The 20,467-nt window shown below is 36.7% G+C and overlaps 1 protein-coding gene across 3 annotated transcripts in view; it reads left to right on the forward strand.

Annotated features, from left to right (window-relative positions):
- Positions 1–20,467, forward strand: part of VPS13A (vacuolar protein sorting 13 homolog A) — a 103,810-nt gene that overhangs the window by 23,725 nt on the left and 59,618 nt on the right. For all 3 annotated transcript variants that reach the window (XM_071580810.1, XM_071580808.1, XM_071580811.1), the window contains exons 17-25: positions 451–593; positions 1,800–2,001; positions 2,090–2,204; positions 4,432–4,568; positions 6,326–6,458; positions 7,288–7,405; positions 11,910–12,048; positions 17,388–17,472; positions 19,153–19,328. In XM_071580810.1, the coding sequence (XP_071436911.1) occupies positions 451–593; positions 1,800–2,001; positions 2,090–2,204; positions 4,432–4,568; positions 6,326–6,458; positions 7,288–7,405; positions 11,910–12,048; positions 17,388–17,472; positions 19,153–19,328 (1,248 nt within the window). The remainder of the gene's footprint in view (positions 1–450; positions 594–1,799; positions 2,002–2,089; positions 2,205–4,431; positions 4,569–6,325; positions 6,459–7,287; positions 7,406–11,909; positions 12,049–17,387; positions 17,473–19,152; positions 19,329–20,467) is intronic.

The raw sequence follows: 20,467 nt of genomic DNA on the forward strand, positions 1-20,467 counted from the left end.
AAAATTACCTAGAATCTAAAATATGAGTGGTAGAAGGGTATGAGACAGGGTAGAGTAGGTGATTATATAAAGACAGATGTAATTCAAGGACTGTAATGGGGAAGAGCAACATTTTGAGCTATTCAGGAATAGTTTGATAAGTCATCTTAGTTTGAGATACCCAGGACAATATAGTGGGCTGTTTTTTGGCTCTGCATCAGAGGGTCTTTATCACAAAATGTGGTGTAGAGACATTAAAGACCTATCTTTCTAAGTCTGCTCTTTACTCTAGCCCTGCCTCTCCCTAGGAGCTGTTTGGGAATGACTTTTACACCAGCTATGATACAAGCTATTCATAGCATGAGAAAAATAGCTTAAAACTGTTATTTGTAGCTTTTGTCTCTTCATAAACTCTGTCAAGATGTATATTAATGTATTTTATAATCCTGTATTGTTTTTTGGCATTTCTAGTATGAAGCCATGAAGTTCTCTGTGAAGTTATTAAGCATGTCTATTTCAATAAGAGAAAACAGGCAAACTCCTGAGCTGGTAGAATTTGCACTAAGTGGCCTGAGTACAGTATTTACCCAACGACCAGGTGCACAAGCAATAAGGTGAGCTTTCCCTCTCAAACTGTTTTTGCTTGTCATGAAATGCTGATGATGGCTAATAGGTATTTTAAGACTCTGTTAGAGTGTTTACGGTCCATTTTTCACCATCTTTTCTTGTGCAGTTTGGGAGTGGAATCATTTAAAATATTGATGGATACTGTTTTTATGGTGGAGTTCTCTGTTATCTTCAGAGCTTTTTGTACCAATACAAATTTACTCCTTTTTGTTTTCAGTTTGTTATTGTTATGTCCAAACAATCCTGTTGCTGACTTGTTGCTTGCTTTAAAAAGCAACTGTTATTCCTTTTGAAACTTAATCTGAGCAAGGTGGTCTCTCAACCACTTGTGTGTGGACATTGAAAATGACTGAAAAGTTCTTGAGTTTTCGGTTCACTTTTAGATTAGATTTCAGAAGAAAGGTGTAACTGATGATTTTTGTGTTGTGTTCTCACAGTAGCAGATGAAAAACATCTACTGAAATATTTTAACTTTATTTCAAATGTAATGACTTAAAAATTCTGGGTGACGATAGCCTTCCGATTTTAAACCTTGTGTCCTCTGCTTTGATGCATATTAGTATAACGTGTATGTGATATTGAGATACTATTGATCTTGACAAATTTTATGCATAATTTTTTTTAAGTAAAAGGGAAGAAAAATGTTACATTTTTACAGTGACACATTGTTCTTTGAGTGTTTGGAAACAGACATCTTCAGCTGAAAGCTATTAGAAAGCTGGACAAAGTATTTTAAAAATCAAAAATGCAAGACCGAAAATATACTTCCTCAGAGTAATGAGACTATTTATCTTTGTTTCTTTTATTTCTCTGCACTGGAACCTTTTCCTCTTTGGTTTATGTTGGTTTCCCAGTATCGCTTATACTGTGTAATTCTTGAGCTCATACTGCAGAATTCCCATTTGTGTGTCTTTCCTGCACTGCCACCTGTCCTCATGAAGTGTATGAAGGGAATAACTTGGACCTTGTTTCTTAGTTAGAGGTGGCCAGTAGACTCAAAAGATAATGAAATGATAAACACTTAACACACAGATGTATTTTTACTCCTTAGAGTAAACTGTTCATGTTGAATCTTGGGTAAAGATGTATTGTATTTGTAGGGGGGTTTCCAGCATTTCTTATACTCTTAGTATCTTATTGTACCAAGCCAGATGGATATTACATCTGAACAGTCTGCTTACTTTTCTTTACAGATTTGAAACAAAAATTACCTCACTTGAAGTTACAGGCGTGTCCCAAGAAAAGTGTACGCCCTGTCTCCTGTCTTCTCGAACGGTCTATTCGGATGAGAGTACCTCACTTTTAAGCATAATGTTTGAGACTAATCCTTTGGATGAGAAGGCAGATCAGAGGCTTAGAATAGAATCACAGCCACTGGAAATAGTATATGATGCAGTAAGTAAATATTGGAATAAGATACAAATCTTGGAAAATCTTACTTAATAGTAAATTTGCCATGTTTTATTTTTCCTTTATTTAACAGATGACAGTAAATAGCTTAGTTGAATTCTTCAGGCCTCCAAAAGATGTACATTTAGAACAACTGACAACAGCAACTCTGATGAAACTTGAAGAGTTCCGTGAAAAAACATCAACAGGCAAGTGCTGCATGCTCGTCTGATGGCGCACTTAAATTTTGCATTCTAGGAGTAAGAATCCATTTTATCTTTCGCTGTGAAGATGCATGTATCCAAGTCATAGCTTTCACAACACCTAAATAAGTTGAATTATTCAGTCTCATTGCAGTGCATTTATTCTAGGTATTAGATAATTTTATGTGTGTATCTTTTTTAACTTCAACTGTTTGTACTTCTTTGTAAAATATGCCCCACTTCCATAGACATTATTTCAGTATTTATACTCCATACACAGTTTTTTACTTCTTCTGTTTTGTTCAACTGACAGCTAAATGTTTAATTGTTTCATGCTACTTAAAAACAGATACTGAGATACTAGTCCTCTGAACTATACTCTAAATCCTTTTCAGAGTTCTTTCTTTTCAGGATGCTATCTGCCTTTGCATGAGTGTTTCCCATTTTCTGTATTCCTTGATGAATTTTGATTTGGATTTGCTCAGTTCAAGTCACATAAACTATATTTATCTGCATTCTAGTTGCTTAGCATTGAAGGCATTCCTCTAGTTTTCATTTTATCCTGTTTATCAGTAGAGATGTTACATTTTAACATATGAATGAAAATTCTGAATAATTTGAAGACTAACACTGTGATTTGTGGTATTAACATGTTCCTGTAAGGATTTCTGAGGCTTTCTAGATCAGAGATGTGTCTGGCACAGTCCTGTCTCTGTGGATGGGAGCGGATGCTAAGGGGAGATTTCATAAAAAAGTTATTTTTTGTGAAAAAACCAAGCCAAGCACTGGATGATCTTTCAAACCTTATTTAAATTTATAACATCAATATTTAAATTATAAGTTTAAAAAGTCTGAATACTCAAGTGATAAAGAATTTACAGAAAATTCAAGCATAATGTGTATTTAATTGATTGCTTTTATTGAGTTTGTATTGGGAGGAAAATTAGACATCAATTGTATTTTTATTCATTAGTTCTTTGACTGAACTGTTTAATTAAGGACTAATATCTCATTAACCAGTCAAAGTTTTGCAGATCGACTTACTTATTTTTTCTTTCAGAAACTTCTTCAGCAATACTTAATGTATGGATAGCACACTGGCTCATTCCTTAGATGAATTTATAAATTTTCTAGCTTTAATATGCTCAGTTCTGTGCTCATTATCACGAAATACATTGGTGTTAATCATAGTGGAATTTTTTGTGGAAATACTGAGTCATGCTCAGTGTTTATTACATTTGCAGCATATCATTACTTTAAAGGTATACCAAATACCCTCACAAGAATGCTGACTTGCCTGTAAAATCGTAAAAGCATAAAAGCTTGATCCAGTCATCAATGAGAAATTTGGTGGAATGTCTAAAACTATGTGGTGCATTGCTGCAAAATTTTGTTTGAAACTTACAAAATTGACAGGGAAAGAAGATTTTAATATTCTGTTGTGGAGAACTATGCAAAGAAAAATGGGAACATATCAATATAATTCCAAGTATTCCAAGTTGTTTTACCTTGCAAATCCTGAAATATGGTTGTCACCCAGTTCTTCATTGATTAACCCAGTTCTCCTGTGGCAAGAAAACCTTTGATAATATAACAGTTATAATTGTTTTCTTACCAATGGTTGTAGCTGCATCATAGGCCATTTTCAGTGCTAACTTGAAGCAAGGCCATTCATTCCTCTACAGATGAGCAAAAGCAGAATTTGATCTCAAATGTTCTGACAGTCTGAATTTCCCAACTAATTGTATGAATTTTAAGCATAATTTTTCTAAGATTCTATATTTGCTGATTTTCAGTGTCTCAAGATGGAGATGCTTGTCAGCAGAGTCAGTGCAAACTTCTGTATCTGAATAGTAACAACACAAGCAGTTTGCCCAGTGCAGTTGGATACTCCCAGTAAAAATTAATACAACAATTAAATGTCTGAATCTACAGAGCACAGTGGATTAACTCAGTAATTGCAAAGTTGCAATTCACAATCCAGTTCTCATTTCATCGCTACTCAGTATGAAACTTTTTTGGATTTGCATATGTCGTGTTGCTGTCTATACGTGTCAGTTAGCATTGTTTGCTATCATGATTTCATCTACTTGGAGCTCCATCTGTACTTTAGTTATCTAACATTCACAGTTTGTTTAAAGTTAGACCTGGTTTGCTTTTTATACCTTTTTTTAATGCTATAGCTTCTGTATGGATTACTTTTTAAATGTTTATTAATTATACTCTTTTTCAGGTTTGTTGTATGTTATTGAAACCCAGAAAGTTCTTGACCTCAAAATTAACCTCATGGCTTCTTACATCATTGTGCCACAGAAAGGATTCTATGATAATACATCAAATTTACTACTTCTGGATCTTGGTAGTGTCAAAGTATGTATTTGCCCAGTGCAGTAATTTACTGTGAATTATAATTCAGCTTTTACATTTGAGTTTTATGGTACCAGTTAAGTAAAAGTACCTCTTGCTGTTTATGTATTAGGTATTTATTTTAAATTGCTTTCTAGTCAAGGCAGAAATGACTGACCTCTTCTCAGTGAATTCTTTCAACCCAAAAAAACTGTTTGAAAATAATCATCCCGTAGTATGAAACTACTCTTGATGCTTTGAACTGTTACATGCAAAATATCTAACTTTTTTTGGCCTTAAGAATATAAAACAGTGAGCTTCGTATTTACATGATCAAATTGTATTTTCATTTTTGATATTACTGATATTATTTGCCTTTTTGTCATTGAGCTTAATTTAAAATGGGAAAATTAAACATACTGACAATTTTAAATATAATTTAGATAAAGTTAGATGTATGTTTGAGATTTCATGCAAGGGAAAGTCAAAAAGGTATTGATTTATGTAAAACTGATCACTATAATGGTATTGTTAAGCTATCTTCTTACTCCTTGCTTAACTTGTGTTCTGTCAGGATAAATTATCTTACATGTATGTGGACAATTTAACTCTTTTTTACTTGTAGTCTGGGTAAGATTGGTTCTGACACTTAATACCTGTTTAGGTTGCCTTATCTGCTTTTTTAGTAAAAATTGGTTTCAAATCTAAAATCTTGCTGAAGACGATGTTTACTCTTGTCTTTTCCACAGACTAACTTTCTGAGTATATGGTTTCACTTAGAGTCATAGAATGGTTTGGGTTGGAAGGGACATTTAAATGTCATCTAGTCCACCCATCCTGCAGTGTGCAGGTACATCTCCAGCCAGCTTGGGTTCCTCAGAGCCCTGTCCAATCTAACCTTCAATGTTTCCAGCACATGGAGGTGTCCACCTCCTCTTTGGCCAACTCATGCCAGTGTGTTGCCACTCTCATTGTGAGAAAATCCTTCCTTATAACTAGTCTAAATCTTCCCTCTTTTAGTTTTAAAACATTACCCCTTGTCTTATCAGAAGAAGTCCTGCAACAGAGTGTGTCCCCATCTCTCTTACAGGCCCACTTTGAGTACTGAAAGGCTGATGTAAGGTCTCATCAGAACCTTCTCTTCCTCAGACTGAAAAACCCCAGCTGTCCCCACCTTCTTTTCCCAGGAATGATGTTCTGTCCCTCTGATCACTTCTGTGGTCCTTCTTGGGGCCTACTCCAACAGAAGAAGTGTGGGCATTCCAAAGCTGAGTCAAAAGAATATTGATTGATAATGAGAAAGACTGATGGTGAACAGTCTAAACCCTTTTTTTCCTCTCTGTGACTAATATGCTACAAATTAATTCAACAGGATTCAGAAATAGATTTCATATTTTTGAAATGATTAATGCAATAATATTTTTACCTGTAAAAATACTGAATGATTATTCTACTGATAACAAAGGATTTGAGACTTTATACTTTGGAGTGTGAGTCACTTATTTTAAAAAATAATTTTACACAAAATGTGTTATATAAGGCTTCACATATTTTAATTCACTTTTTTTTCTGTTTCTTTCCTTGAAGAAAAAGCAGAGTTTTTTCATTTTGATGCAGCATACTAATTTCAGTTCTCCTGTGCTGTGATAGTTGTAAGACTCTGTTCTTACAGTGAGGACTTAAATTTAATCTTCTGTTGTGGTTGGAACAAGTTTTTTTAGAATTAGTGCTTTAAATATTTTTGAAGTTGATTTGTTCTTTTTTGTTTTTTAACTTTTAAGATGACAAGCAAAGATCGTTCTGATTTGTCAGAACTCAAAGTAGGACAAAGCTCTATTGAAGATATAATGTCAAGAGCTTATGACAGTTTTGATATCCATCTCAGCAGTATACACTTACTGTACAGCAAACATGGTAAGTAGTCATGTTGTCATAAGAAGTCATAAGTAATCTTTCTTTATATGAGTAAATGTATTGTGAGGGCTGTTGAGTTTCTTGTATTTTTAACTGAAGCAGTGGGGAGTCTTTGGAACATATTTCTTCAAACCCATGTTCTAAATTCAGTACTATGAACATGTGAATTTCCAAAACGTAGCTTTAGGACTTTCATTACAATCTTAGCTTTTGTTAAATAAAAAAATGTATAATAACATCCCTTAGTTTTGAAGACATCTCATTTATTTGTTGAGTAATAAATATAGGACTAATTAATTTGTTTATTGTATTTTCCTTCGGTGCCTTTTCTTTGCTTCTCTCCAAATTTAGAGCAGAATCCACAAGTAGTTGTAGGTTTGATCATTTTGTGAGGGTAAAGAAAGGATCAGAATCAATGTACTTCAATAAAGTGTCCAAGAAAACTTTAACTAATAGTTTGGGAACTAGCAATATAAAGTCAGTCATAATCAAGGAAGTCTTAAATATTTCATTCTTAATCCATTGGTTGCAGGGGAGGAATCAGAGCCTAAACTTCCATTAAGACGCATGTTAAGATTTGGACTCTCAGAAGGTTGCATCATGGATGGGATAGCTGTTTAGATATGAAAAGGAGAAATTGTTCAGTAGCGTTGTATGTCTGTAGTTCAGATCTTCTGTAATATTTATCTGTTGCTATATAAAGCTGTGAAAGAAATCATGTCACCTGAATTTTTAGCAATATACACTAATATCAGGTAGTTACTTGATATGTATAATGAGAAAGAATCTCTTCCCGTGTTTGAAGTGTAGGTTTTCTTTGTTGTTGTAGATGAGAACTGGCAAGAAGCGCGGAAGCTAAAAAACTCATCTCAATGTATCTTGCAGCCCTTGGATGTAAATATGGAATTTAGCAGGGCTATGGTTGTTACAGATGCAAGAATGCCCAAGTACGTGTTTTTCCTAATTTTGAAATTTTACAGTAAATTGGTTTTTGGGGGCAGGGAGGGGGAAGTAAGGATCTGATTATAGCTGTGGTGTTTTACAATGGCCATGTGTGAATTTTAGAAGCAAAATTCATTTATCTAGAAAAATAGAGAATGATCAAGAAGTTTTCATCTATTGAAAAGGTGATAGAATGTTATATTGTTGTAAAAGTAGTGTGTGTAATATATTTTAACATTTTTATTAAAGATGTTATTGCCTGTTCAAATTGGGTCTTTCTAGTAGCTACCTTTCAGTACTCATTGGACATACTGAGGAGCTAAAAATCTGAACTTAGAATTTCCCTTATAAACATCAAAATAATTTTGAAAAGTATTATTGTCATACTCGCTCTCACTTGGATTTTTCCTCTTGTGCACGTACTAGGGATCATTTCTCAGGGAAACAGCTCTTAATGCATTGAGTTTGCACTTACATGGTTTTAGCAAAATTCTAAAATGGTTGGTTATGGAAGTGTTCTCAATCAGAAGAAAATGTGCAGTACTGTTAAAAGTGATCAATGATTGCATGGTGTAATGGTGCCATCTTCTGGAAACCTGGGAGACCACATTCTTAGTTTTGATGCTTGACTTCACAAAATATCTTCTGCTTTCTCTCCTTATCTTTTCTCTGTTTGCTGAAGAAGGTCAAATAAGGGAAAAGCAGCTCACAGGAATCTTTTTATGTTAGAAAATGAGATTTCATTTCTATGGTCATATAACAAGTCATATAACAGAATGACTTGATTTTAATGTAGGTTTATAATTGACATCTCTCAAAGTTAAGCAACTATAACCTGGACTAAGAAATGTCTGCTTTTAGTGAGAGCACCTGTTGCCATATGGTAATACTACCTGTCTTGGCTACCAGGTGTGCTTCTCCTTTTGGCTGTTCATGTGTCTAAACTGATTCTGGAAAATGTTTCCCTAATGAATATAATTTCTGTGTACCAAACTCTCATAAAGCCATTCAACAGTAAATAGTTATACCTGTGTCTAGAAATGGCAGATTTTTCTTCCACTGGGCTAGTTCTTTTTCTTGGAGATAAGCTATTCTTCTGCACTCTCCACAACTATTAGGAATGCCACAGACAGCAGTTTGGTACTAGATAAGCATATACTGTAATGTGTTACTAATCAAAACTAATACTTTAACTTACACAAATAGCAAATAGCCATTTCAAGTCTAGCATGTTGATAACATGACTCAACAAGAGCAGAACATACTCATTTTGTAACTGGTTCAGACTCCAAATGCTTCCAGAATGTCTTCTGCAGATGGTATTAAACATAACTCCAGAGTTATCAATCAGTCTTGAAATAGTACAGCAGCTTTTTCCCTGGTGGTGCAAATTTGACTTTTTATTTATCTCCCAAGTCAATTAAAACTAGAAACGCTCTGTTTTGTCTCTGACTCCTCAACCCTCCCAAATTTATCAGTATCAAGGTAACTTGAAATGCCAAATATCATTTTATCACTCCATGATCTCTTTTTGTTTTTCAGAATGTTCTGTTTGAGTGTTTATGTACAGATACCTATGATATTTATGATTCCATGGTTTAGGCCTCTATGATCTCTAGATGACATTGTGCACAAATAATAAAAGTTAACTGATAGCTTTTGTGTCAGCAAGAATCAACTAAACAGTGAATTTTAATATTTATAGTTGAATCAGGCCTTATGTATCAGTATTGCTCACATCAGTTACATATATACAAATGTATGTTTAATACACATGTAGCTATTCCTTTATATTTCAATTTTTACAAGTATACTCTCATAAAAAGCCAGCATTATATTTCTCCAGAGCTTTTTTTCACTGATATTTGAAACTCTCTGTGTAGAACATCATAGTTCTGTTGAGCAGAGTGAGTGGAAAGATGTTAGTTCTGCAGCAGAAACTAGTATTAGAATTAATTTTTTCTAATATTGTAGATTTTTATGAATGAGTCTCTTAGTTTGAAAGGCATCTATTCTAAATTGTTACCTAAAAAGCAGGTGATTGGGTGGCTGTATTTTTTGATTCTTTGATGTTTTTACATCTTTTGGTGATCTTTGAATTCAGTTAAATTTCTTGTGATTTTGTTGTTCGAAGCAGTAATGAATTTACTGGGTCTTCATGTTGGCTTTGGTCAGGAAAACACGGTTGTATTGCTGCCACTGTATCAAGGGCCTTTCACTGTTAACCTGTGTTTTCAGCTACTCATATTTTCTGATCCTTTAAATGGGCTTTCACTCTTTGATTGTATATGAATATCTGACTTTGTTTTATTTCCAGTAATAGGATGCTCCTTATAGTTTCTATCACTTCACGTTTGGAAGCACTAATATGATTCTAGCCTGTGTAAAGTTTTATTTTTTTATTTTCCTTTTTATTGTGTCATATAGTTTTCCTATTTCCTGAAGGAGTTGTCTGAGAGTCTGTCATGTGGTTTTTGAAGGCATATGAAGCCAGTATTAGGATGGCAGAATTAAAGGCATCCTTCTATATAATAGCATTCATTAAAAACGCAATAAAAATTCCAGTGTGAAGGAATGTACCTATTTGCAGCTTTGGCAGTGGCATTCTTAAGATTTTCTTCTCCCTAAATACAACCAGACTGAACTTGAAAGAAATTTCTCAGATTTCCTCATCAATTGAAGCACTTACCTCCTCCATGCCTCAGTCTCTACAGATGTGGAATAATTTGAATAATGTCTGAATGTTTTCTGAACCTTAAAAGTTTTTTTTTTAAGAGCAGTGGAGTGAGTTGGGGATTATTTGCAGTTAATCTGTATTTTATCTGGTAAGTGCATGTCCTTTCTGCTGTAGAAACATTCATCAAAAATGTCTTAGCAATATAAAGGAATTTTTGTAGGAAAGTTTAAGTGCAATGTAAGTGAGAAGTTGAGCGGTCCCGTGGTGTAAAGGAGAGCACTCTGGACTCTGAGTCCCGAGGACCTGAGTTCGAGTCTCAGTGGGGACCATCCCCTGGCAGTTCAATGCCTCCCTGCCATCCCATCCCGTCACATCTCGGATGCTCAGCAGGGTCAGCCCCGGTTAGTACCGGGTGCTGTGACAGTCCCGAGGACTTCACTGTCACTGTCCAAGCTCGCTCGGCTGTGGCAGATGGACCTGAGGAGTTAAACAGTGGAGCCAGTTCTGCGCACGCTGAGCCTCACCTAAAAAATCCACTGTGCAGGCTGGAAGGGCACACCCACGTGGGGAGAGCCCTGCCCAAATCTGCGTTTGCAAAGTCTGGCCATACATGTACAAGTGAGAAGTTCTAAGTGTCCTTAGTTGCTGGAATACTTGAGCAGTAGATTGAGAAGTCCTCTCAAATCTGGCAGCTACACCTTTACCCCAGCCCCTCTCCATTATAGTAAAAGAAAATCAGAAAAAAAAAGGAAAAAAATTCTAAATTTCTCCCTGACAGAACTGGAATTAAGAATAAAAGTCAGAAGTAATTGAGAATTAGTCCTGTAAGAATTCAAGGATATGAAAACTAGTTCCTCACTGCCACAGTTTAAAATGTGCAAGCTTGTGCTAGGCTTGTTCGAGTATCAGGAGCTGTTTATTCAGTTACTTTGAGTCTCAAAATTAGCTGAGGATGATTGAAAACGTGGGGTTTTCTTATCCTCACATCTTCTCCGCTCATATCTTATGGTCCCTTTGATGACTGTTGTATGAGTTAAGCACATCAAAAGTGGGAGGAAATAACTTGTCTTGTTTCTTATACCCTACGTGTTAAGCAACTGCTGCTGCCTGTGACTGGAGAAAGTTGACCTGTTGAATAAACTTATCTGTTCTAACTAGAAGTTGTAGTAAAAGGATAAATAATGTTTTTTGAGGCAGTTTTCAGCTTACTTCTGTTACACTTACTTGTATGAGCAACTGAGTTGGGTTTTAGGTCTTTGAAAAGTGAATGTCTGTTTGAGGTGATTCTTTCTGGCCAAAGCCTGTTCAAATGGGCTTAAAATTTGTTTTAGTGCTTTCATTTTTAAAGACTTATTTTATTCCTTTATATCCTATTTTGCGGTACCATTTAGACTACTGCTGGATTCAGCTTAAATGTACATAACTTCTGGGAAGTCACTTTTTTGACATTTGGACCCTAAACATTCACATGCAAAAAAGCTCTCCACCTTCTCTTTTATAAAATACTGTGTAAAGGCTCAGTAAGATGATTTATTACAACTAATTAAATATAATACATAAACAAGAGGGAACAATTTCAGATTGTGAGGGAAATACACTTTATGTAGCCAAATCAGAAATGGTTATTAGTACGTGTGTGTGTGTGTGTGTGTGTGTGTGTGTGTGTGTACATACATGTGTATATGTAACATGCAATGGTTAGATGAGTGTTTTTCTGACCAGGAAGTATTTTGTGGGTTTTGGAGGAAAATTAACATGAAATTTGAATGAAATAGTTTTACCATTGATTGTTTTAATTTTGAAGGGTTTGACTCTGATTCTTTATAAAACAGATTCAAACTCTCTGGGCAGATGCCTTTACTTTCTATCCAAATATCGGACCAGAAGCTGACAAGTATCTTGGAGCTAATTGATAGCATTCCTAAGCCAAAAAGCACACCTGCCACCAGTTCGCCTCCAAAAGTATCTGAGGTAAGGTTTTCAAAAGATATTTCATAAATAACTATTAGACAAATGCCTTCCTGCTGTTAGCATTGCCATCTTAAAGGGAGCACAAGAAGATGAAAAACAAGCATTTGCTTAGAGCCTCTTAGAAAAATTAGCTCATTCTTTAGACAATAATGATGAAATAGTTGTCCAGTGGCTGGATTTAGAAAAACACCCCCTGACTTTTGCTACTATGGAAATTAATTTGTAGTTCATATTAATCTTGATTAACAAACATGCTCACTTTTGTTGAGGATTAGCTTAATTATACATTCAATTGCAGACATGTATCAGAGTGCCATAGAGTTTAGGCTATCTATTTTGTGTAGTGAAGAAAACATTGAAATGTCAGAATTTTCAAGTATTATGTGGATCTTAGATGAGAGTTTAAGTTTCAAAAACAAAGTATTCACTCTCTGTGACTAATGTTTTATAAACAGTGCCTGCCTGGCAAAAGTGACAGCTTTGTTTCTCCTGATTTCAGTGCTTTTCCCATCTTTCTTTTTGTTCAGTTACCCAAAGTAAAGTAACCCAATGAGTAGAAGTTCTGTCTTGCACTTCTAATGTTTAGGAGTTTAGAGTCTGTTCTCTCCTTCTTGCCCCACCCCTTTCTGTTAGTGAAAATGATTTGGGTCACTGTTTTATGCTTTCTTCAGAATGGAAGTTTGCTCCTTTCCTATTATTCCTATGTTTTACCTTTTGAGCTGTTCTAAGCAAAACTAGGAAATGAACTTCTAGTTCCCAATTTTACATGAATCTTGTCTGCGTGATCTGACTATATTCCATGTATATTTAAAGCAGTCCCATCATTAGAGCATATGTGAAATCTCAAGGTCAGAGGCAAAATCTGGCTGTCCATTTTTTTGGTCATGTGTAAATACTTCTAACATTATGTTATTTAATCTTTTATTTACTTGATTCTAAAGGACTAGCAGTCATCTTTGTGGGTTTTTTTTAAGATTATTGGATTATTGTCTTTCTATCTTTGTACAAGTTATTTTTCCCTGTTCTTGAAGGCTGTTGCTGCAGTTTGGCATTTTCTGTGGGTTATGTTAGCATAATATTCAGTACTGTAAATGCAACAACCAGACATGCATACCTATTGAAAGTGTATTTAGAGTGAAGACTGTTTCACTTCAACATGTGGTTCTTGCCATCTTTCAGTGGTACCATTAAAATTCTAGCTAATTCTGACCTACTCATTCCCACTTTATATGCTATTATTTACTTAGCCAAAAGGTGCCCTAGTCTGTATTATTTTGTGTAACTAATCACAGAAAAATTTCTTCAAGGATAAGTAATGGGACTTCTTATAAATTTTTTACATAAATGGAATCCGCACATATAAGATGATTACCTTGTGCTTGATAACATTGACTATATTGAATTTAATTATAGAATTCAAGTATTGCATCTAAAATATTTTCAGTGACCTTGATGTGGGTAGTATTACCTGTACCTTAGTTGTGATTTACAAGATGAGGTGAGGAAAGACTGTGGAGCAAGTGTAAATATATTAGCACTATATGTAGGATCTGTATTAAAACTTGTGCTTAAACCTGTCTAATCAAGCTTCCATCTGCTGCAGAGCTTGACAGACTTTAATTGCTGGTATTAAATTCAGTTGAATTGAGTGGATTTTCTGCTTTGGTGGTGGCAGATACAGTCCCATGCTTTCATCTCGACGTTTGAAATTCTTCTGAAATTCATTAGCATCACATCACTTCTGAACTGAAAAGGATGTGAGCACTGCATGTGAACTTCGTTCTTTACCTTTTGAGTTAGTGACGAAAGTGTTCTTGCGCTTTGAAAACAGAAGACTTTTTGAAACAGTTCCCTGTGCTTATACTTCAGAGCAAGAAGTCAGTCCATTTGAGCGTGGAGGGCTTTATTTTTCATGATTCGGTATTATGAAGTCAACTGCCTTGTCTTTTTGTCTTTTTAGAATGCTGAAGTGTTATAGATGAGGTGCTTTCACAGTTGCAAGACTCTCATATAGTTGGTATATTCATTACTCATGGACATGGATCTATTCAGGAAGGTCAAATAATGTAATACGGAGACTGAGAGACTGTTGAAATGTTAAAAGGGAGATGAAAAATGTAGCCTTGGAAACTGTTCAAAGATTAGCATTTCTTGTTCCTGTAATCTTTAGATTTCTGTAAGAAACTGTGATTCTGTGAATAGTTGTCTCAGACTAAGCTTAGAAAGGTTCAGTAACAAGTGTGGGGGGAGGATGTGGCAGTGCAGGGAAAGATCTACTGTGGGTTATGCAGTTCAGCACCAAAGACACTCAAGAAAAAGAACATACAGACAAGTGTGCAAGTTTCTTCTGACTTTGGTACTGTGTGCAGGGCACATATGTGTACTACATATGCATGTGGAACTTGCAGATGAGAGTTCCGTACAAACTCACATCACCAAGAGTATTTCCTGAGACTTGATGGAGAATAAAACATTTGGTAACCTCTACTAACAGAACTTAATTCTATCATATATGAAACCATGTGGAGCAGGGGATTCCTGTACTTTTGTCCACTCTAGAGGCATTTCACATGTTTTCAGTTACTTCTCTGGGTTGTACATAACTGCATCTCACAATTCAAGACTTCTAGAATCACAGAATATGCTGAGTTGGAAGGGACCCACAAGGATCATTGAAGTCTTACTCCGGGCTCTGCATAGGAACCCTCCAAGAGTCACCCATGTGCCTAAGAGCATTGTCCAAACACTTGAACTCCTGAACTTCTTGAACTCTGTCAGGTTTGATGCTGTGATCACTTCCCTGGGAAACCCTCTCCAGTGCTCAAACCACCCTCAGGGTGATAATACCCAACCTAAACTTTCTCTGACACAGCTTCAGGCTATTCTCTTGGGTCCTGTCACTGGTTACTAGGGAGAAGATATTAATGCCTGCTGCTTTGCTTCCCCTTGTGACAAAGCTGTAGACTGCTGTGAGGTGTCCCCTCAGTACTCTACTAGCATTTGATTTTTCAGGTGTGTAAAGAAGTAAGATTCAAGACGGCAAAGTTCTGGTTCCTAACTTTGGCCACAACAACTCCTTGCAGTGCTAAAGACTTTGGCCAGAGAGGCTGGAAAGTAGCCCATCAGAAAAGGCACCTGGTCTTGCTAATCAACAGCAGGTGAATGTGAGCTAGCAGTGTGTCCAGGTGGCCAAGAAGGCCAGTGACACCCTGGCCTACATCAGAAATATTGTGGCCAGTGGAACCAGCGCAGTGATTGGCCTCTTGTTCTTGGCACTGGTGAGGCCACACCTCAAATCCTGTGTTCAGTTTTGGGTCCTTCACTCCAAGAAAGACCAAGCTGTTGGTCTTTTCTCCTAAGTAAAATGTGATGCGACATGAGTAAATGGCCTCAGGTTGCTCCAGGGAAGGTTTAGGTTTAATATTAGGAAAAGTTTCTTCATCAGAAGTATGTCAAACATTGGAACTGACTGCCTAGGGATGTGGATAAGTCACCAGCCCTGGAGCATGGGTGTAGGTGTGGCAGGTCCTGTCTGACCAACCTGATCTCCTTTTATGATAAGTAACTGGCCTGGTGGATGAGGGGAAGGCTGTGGATGTGGTCTATCTGAACCTCAGCAAAGCCTTTGACACTGTCTCCCATAACATACTCCTGGAAAAGCTGCAGCCCACAGCTTGGATAGGGGCACTCTCTGCTGAGTTAGGAGCTGGCTGGATGGCCAGGCCCAGAGAGTGCTGGTGAATGGGGCTGTGTCCAGTTGATGGCCAGTCACCAGTGGTGTTCCCCAGGGATCAGTGTTGAGCACAATTTTGTTTAACCTCTTTATTGATGACTTAGATGAGGGGATTGAGTCCACCTTAAGCAAGTTTGCAGATCACACCAAGTTGCATCAGTGTGTTGAGCTGCTGGAAGGCAGGAGGGCTCTACAGAGGTACCTGGACAAGCTAGGTAGATGAGATGATTTCAACAGGATGAGGTTCAACAAGGCCAAGTGCTGGGTTCTGCACTTTGGCCACAACAACCCCATGTAGGGGGCTACAGGCTGGGCACAGAGTGGCTGGAGAGCAGCCAGGCAGAAAGGAACCTGGGAGTTCTGGTTGACAGGAAGCTCACCATGAGCCAACAGTGTGCCCAGGTGGCCAAGAAGGCCAATGACATCCTGGCCTGTATCAAGAATAGTGTGGCCAGCTGGATGAGGGAAGTGATCCTTGCCCTGTACTCAGTGCTGGTGAGGCCACATCTCAAGTACTGTGTCCATTTCTAGGCCCCTCAGTTCAGGAAGGACATTGAGGTGCTGGAGCAGGTCTGGAGAAGGGCAGCGAGGTCAGGCTCCCCTGGCACAGCACAAGTCCTGTGAGGAAAGGCTGAGGGAGCTGGGATTGTTCAGCCTGGAGAAGGGGAGGCTCAGGGGAGACCCTTATTTCTCTCTACAACTACTTGAAAGGGGGTTGTAGCCAAGTGGAGTTGGTCTCATCTCCCAGGCAACAAGCAATAGGACAAGAGGGCACAGTCTTAAGCTGTCCCAGGGGAGGTTTAGATTGGATGATAGGAAGAAATTTTTTACAGTGAGAGTAATCAGGAATTGAAATAGGCTGCCCAGGGAGGTGGTTGATTCATTGTCCCAGCAGGTTAAGGCAGGACTGGATGTGGCACTTAGTGCCATGGTCTAGTAACCACGACGGTTGAGACCAAAGGTTGGACTTGATGATCTCAGGGGTCTTTTCCAACCTGGTTAATTCTATGATTGTATGAAAAGATTTGTAGATGTGGCACTTAATTCTGCCACTAAACTATGACCCTGGCAGTGCTAGGTCTAGTAGTAGTTTGCCTTGGTGATCTGAAGGGTCTTTTCCAACGTAAACATTTCTATGAATCTGTGAAATTGAGAAACAATTCTGTCTGCTCTATTACTTTGTCTAAGTATTTTTTCTTTTTTTCCCACCTGGCACTTGTATTGTGTGATTTTTATAAAGAACATTGATCTTTGTTCTTCTCTGAAGTTGCCACATTGTAGCCCTTTCAGGAAATAGGTTTTGTCTTTACTGATTTTTCATATGGTATGCCATTTCTGTCCATCTTTTGGTCTGTGAAGCTGGATGTTTGAACCTCTTCACTGTGTTTCCTGGTGTGTTTTCTCTGTAACTAGGTCAAAGTCCAACACCCTAATTTAGGCCTCATTTCTCCTCATGTTTAATTTTAGTAATGTAAGTGTTTAACTGTAATGATTTACAGTCAAACTTAGACCAGTTTCCCCGAGCTGTAAGATGTTCATGCAGCATATGTGCACGCAATATCATAACCAATAAATTTAAAAAAATTTTTGGCACCTCCTGTTTCAGGCTGGAATATCCCCTGTGCTTCCAGCACCACATTTATCACAAGGCATGTTTCCTGTTCTGGATCTTCATTCATTTCCTGAGTCAGGTAATATAACCTCATTTAAAGTTTTGCTTGAGAAATAGGTCAAGTCAAGATGTTTTTAAGTTCACTGAATGAATTTATTACTCTTGCTGTAAGCAACCACTTGTGGCTTTGTTTCAAGTTTCTGAGGGTGGAGTAATGTTATATTTGGTGTAGCTTATTATAATTCATACTGTACAAATTATTGGTATATTTTCTCATAGCTGTAAAGTTCTGTATGATTGTTTTTGTCATTTCCTTTCTAAAGACAAAACAGTTTCTTTGGTACAGTGGGTTTATTTTTGTGTTGGCATATGTTACTGCAAATCTCTATTCAGAGCATCTGAAATAATATGTATGACGTTTTTAACTTTAGTATGTACTTAGTTCTGTAATGAAATGTTAAATTATTTTCTTCTGGTCAAGGATTTCTCTCCTGTTTAGCTGGATTTATTTAAGTTTTAAAATGCTTAGAAGATGACTGTTAGAAACTACTGTGTTTTTATAAACAAAAATTCTGAATTTTACAAGATGGAACAGAAGATTGACTGTGGAGAAACCAGTTGTGTTTCATACTGTTTTGCTGTTCAAACAGCTTAGCTAGATCCTAACATTTCATCTAGTAGTTACATTTGAAGAATAATCAAATACAAGTGTTATTTCAGTGTCAGTCGTGTTTGTGATGCCAAAAGACTCTACTGGAGAAACAGAGAATCATACTACTTCTCCTTCCTCAAGTTAATGATATATGTAATTTCGAAACAGTAGCTAAATTACCAGCAAAGTTAATTTTTATGTCTCCTTTATAGCTTTAAATTCACTGTGTGTGCAGTATATGTAGAAATATATATCTGTGTATCTTCATCTATTTTTTGTATGACGTCATGAGGCGTCCAAAGGAGGTCGCTTTCAGCCCAAAGCTGAGGATGAAATGAGGATGAATGCTGGCAGCAAGTAATTTGAGAAAGTAATAGCTAAATTTAGACTGAATAAAGTCTGATCTTTTATCTGTACATAGAGCTGTGAAGTCTTTTTAAGTGATTCTTGTTATTTCTTGATCTTCACCCTCCAAATTCAGGGTTGCTTTCAAGCCTTACAAAACAGCTCTTTACGTAATTGAGTTTTGTCAGAAGAAGGACAATTCTACAGTTACCTTATACTTTAGTGTTCATGGTTTTTAGATGAAGAGTGTTACAATGCAGCAAAATCTATTTATCTTGGTTATATTTCCATATAAATGTCAGGTGGATTAAAAGTTTGATAGTCCTTAGGAGTCTCTTCTGAAATGGGAGATCTATAACAGGGAGAGCTCCACAGTACTGCCCCTGATACTGAGGCAGAGGCTGCTGTACTGTCAGCAGCAGTCAGACCAGCAAAAAAATTAAGCTATTAGTATGCACTGAAGGCAAGACAAGTCACAGTATGTGCTGCCTTTTGCACAACCAATAGTGAGAGAATGCTGACAAGGGAGCTAGCTGATGAGAACTGAAATTTAGGATGACATGATAGCTGTAGATGTGGTGTTAATGTTGTGGAAGCTGGAGTGGAGATAATTCTAGAAGCAAACTCTATTGGTTACTAATTATGAACTAGATAATTGTAGATGTAAGCTTTTATAGAAGTAGGCATAAAAATTATAGGCCATAGTACTGTCAAATATTAGCTGTCTAAACTGCATATGTAATGTTGTGAATTAATCCGTAGAATCAGAAGAAGAATTTTATGATGCCCTAAGCAGTCCTGTGGAAGAAGTGCCATTTTTTGAAGCCCAGTCTGGTTCCCTCAAGCAAGCTGCTGGTAGTACAAGAAAAAAAAAACTATGCAAACAAGAATCTTTGAAAAACATGACAGAATTCCAGCTAAGGTTTGAAGTAGCTAAGGTAAAGTTATGGGGGTTTTTTTATTTCTCTGAAGCACACCAGGACTGTACTTTTACCCTGTTTGTTGTGTTCTTAAATCCATGTCTGCAAAAGTGTTTATTCTCCATTTTTTGCTGAAACTATTCTGCAGAGTTTTTTTTCCAAGTCGCAGTTGTGCTTCTGCATCCTTGTCTTTACTGATATACTTGGATTTATCCAGTTTTGTCCCTGAATTTTCTTTACCTATCACTCAAAAATCACACTATGTATTTGCTTTATCTAAATATGTAGCTTTTGACATTTTTTTCCTAGATACTACTGTGGTCACTGGGAAAACCTCATTAATGTTTCCTCTTGTAACAAGAACCATATTTTTCTGCTCCAGTTTTGCCCAGATCCTGTTGTCTGTACACCTAAATCTATAACATCTTCATTATGATGAGTTGTCTGTGTTGTTCTTGCTGTTTCAGACATAGGAGGAAAAAAGGAGCATTTTATCCAAATGCGAGACACTGTTTGTGACTATATCAGCTGATCTAGTAAAAGAGGCGTCTCGTTAACGCTATCATTGTCTTTATTGTTAGACCATCACTGGTATTGCTGCTAATCGCTGTATTTTACTTTACATTTATTTTACAAATTCTGTTAACTTTACACATTCTGTTTTAGGGTAGGGCTTACACAATGGCAACACATCACAGCTAGCTTGCACCAGACTATATACTACACCTTCACTACAAATAAAACTGAAATGTGCTGTTCTTTGTGTGATGACAAGATGTTGTTTAAGAACTGCGAGTATAAAGATAGATACTGTGTTCTACTTTATTCTCTATTTGCAACTATCTTGCAGTCTGTAAGAAAAAAAAATCAATTGGGAATCATTTAGAAATCACCTCTCCATTGGCATCATTGTTTAAAATGGCTTATTTGGTTTGGTCTTGATTTTACTTATTTGTAGGCAGCATTATATGTGGAAATGAAGTGTACATATATTTGTTTTGCTTTGGTTGTTAAGGTTGGATACAACAGTTCAGCTAGATATTTATTTAATACTGTTGTCATGCATTGGTGAAAAACTAGTAAAACCTTCTGCCTGACATTCAGCTTGGGAATCTAACTCTTAGCAGGAGAGTTCAGAGAAATTCCAATTAAAGCAG

The sequence above is a fragment of the Pithys albifrons genome, chromosome Z (assembly GCF_047495875.1).
Source record: "Pithys albifrons albifrons isolate INPA30051 chromosome Z, PitAlb_v1, whole genome shotgun sequence".
In the NCBI taxonomy this organism is placed as follows: Eukaryota; Metazoa; Chordata; class Aves; order Passeriformes; family Thamnophilidae; genus Pithys; species Pithys albifrons.